Source organism: Trypanosoma cruzi, genomic scaffold, assembly GCF_000209065.1.
Source record: "Trypanosoma cruzi strain CL Brener 1047053513037 genomic scaffold, whole genome shotgun sequence".
NCBI lineage: Eukaryota > Euglenozoa > Kinetoplastea > Trypanosomatida > Trypanosomatidae > Trypanosoma > Trypanosoma cruzi.
The window spans coordinates 10702-12508 of record NW_001849257.1 but is presented as its reverse complement, the minus strand read 5'-3'; the positions used below and the strand labels follow the sequence as shown (position 1 = coordinate 12508).

General features: G+C 35.9%; 2 protein-coding genes across 2 annotated transcripts, besides 3 other annotated features; both read left to right on the top strand.

The window, feature by feature from the left end:
* Tc00.1047053509339.10 (hypothetical protein, conserved) lies at nt 1-442 on the top strand (the record flags this gene model as incomplete). The annotated part of the gene is made up of 1 exon (XM_797416.1): nt 1-442. A coding segment is annotated over one exon (442 nt), but the record flags the coding sequence as incomplete, so codon positions are not given.
* Nucleotides 1-1807: a sequence feature (heterozygous, Esmeraldo-like haplotype).
* Nucleotides 487-666: a microsatellite.
* Nucleotides 667-688: a microsatellite.
* Tc00.1047053509339.4 (poly(A) export protein, putative) lies at nt 958-1807 on the top strand (the record flags this gene model as incomplete). The annotated part of the gene is made up of 1 exon (XM_797417.1): nt 958-1807. A coding segment is annotated over one exon (850 nt), but the record flags the coding sequence as incomplete, so codon positions are not given.

Below are 1807 nucleotides of genomic sequence, written 5' to 3'. Positions count from 1 at the left end.
TCTTTTTCGTATGGGAATTGTAGATCCTGATTCATACAAAGATCAACTCGTTGTGTTGATGTCTCGCTACCTTAACAACTGCTGGAATGCGCTTCTTCGAGGTGATGATCCTGTTGTAATTAGTACATACGCCGCCATTAACCATGACCGTCCTAACTGCGTGTTCAAAAATTTTTTTGATTTGGGAACGCACGCATTTCCGGAGCGGTGTCCTGAAGAACTCCTGAAATATTCACCCGATGACCCACAACATCTTGAGGATGCACGAATAGAAGTTTCAGAGCTGTTGAAAGCTCTTTTTTCAGAAAATATACCTGATGATTTTTGGAATCATGAATGTGACGGCTTGTCACTGGAGGAGGAGCGGAGCATTTGGGCACAAAACGGCTGCGCTACAGAAGATTTTTTTGTTCTTTCTGGGACACGTTCTTTATTGAGCTAGTTGTCCTATTAAAAGTAATATATTATTGCTATATTATTATTACCATATTATTATTATTATTATATTATTATTATTATTATTATTATTATTTTATTATTATATTATATTATATTATATTATATTATATTATATTATATTATATTATATTATATTATATTAATATTATATTATATTATATTATATTATATTATATTATATTATATTATTATATTATATTATATTATTATTATTATTATTATTATTGTTGCATTCATCGTCACTAGGAGGGAGTGAGGCAAGAAGAGGATTGTCACAGTCGAGAAGAAATATATTGACTAATGCTTTTTGTCGTGGTCCTTATGTTTTATTATTGTTATTTATATATACACATGTATGTTTTTATGTGCAATTTTTTGAGCGGTTTATATTTTTTGGATTTATACGTTTAAGAATGAGACATAATTTCTATTTAATGTTCGCTTTTTAATTGCCCTTAAAAAAAAAAATGATTTAATTTAAGTGAGGGAAATAATACTATGAACACATTTAATTATATTCGTTCGCCTACTGATGTACATGAAGTAGATGGACCTCCAAATGACTGCGTCAGTACCGTACGCTTTTCGCCTTCTGGATGTCCTTATCTGCTACTTGGCGCGGCATCGTGGGACAAAACCTGTCGTGTGTGGCAGGTGATTCATCAGCCAAATGGAATGAATATTCGATCCCAGCCAATGACGTTTGCTGTGAGCGATGCACCAATTTTGGATATGTCATTTTCAGCTGATGGTCGGGTTTTTTGGGGTGGATGTAGTAAGACGGCAACAATGTGGAATCTAACAACCAACCAGAAAATAATTGTTGGATCTCACGATCTTCCTGTAAGTTGTATAGCTCATGTCAGCTCTAATACTGGCACGGAAATTTTGGTTACTGGTAGTTGGGATGGAAGGTTGCGTTTTTGGGATTTGAGACAACCAATGCCTATAAAGGAGGAAATTCTGGGTGAGCCTGTGTTTGGTTTGGATGCGCAACGAAGTTTTCCTATGGCTGCTTGTGTGACAGGTCGAAAAGTTCATATATTTAATCTTCAAACAATGATGAAGACAAATGAGCTTAAACCACCACCCTTGTTAAAGTTTAATTTAAGATGTGTTGCATGTTCTCCCCAAAAAGACGGTGTTGTAGTTGGAAGTTCGGAGGGAAGGCTTTCATTTATACCTCTTCAAGCCGAGGTAGGTTGTACGTTCAAGGCCCATGTCTTGGTGGAAGATAATGTCCTATACATGCATCAGACAAATTTTTGCGTCATCAGTCCCCGAGTCCCCCATATGATTTCGGGTGGTGGCGATGGCCGAATTGGTTGTTGGGACTACAAAAAACGGT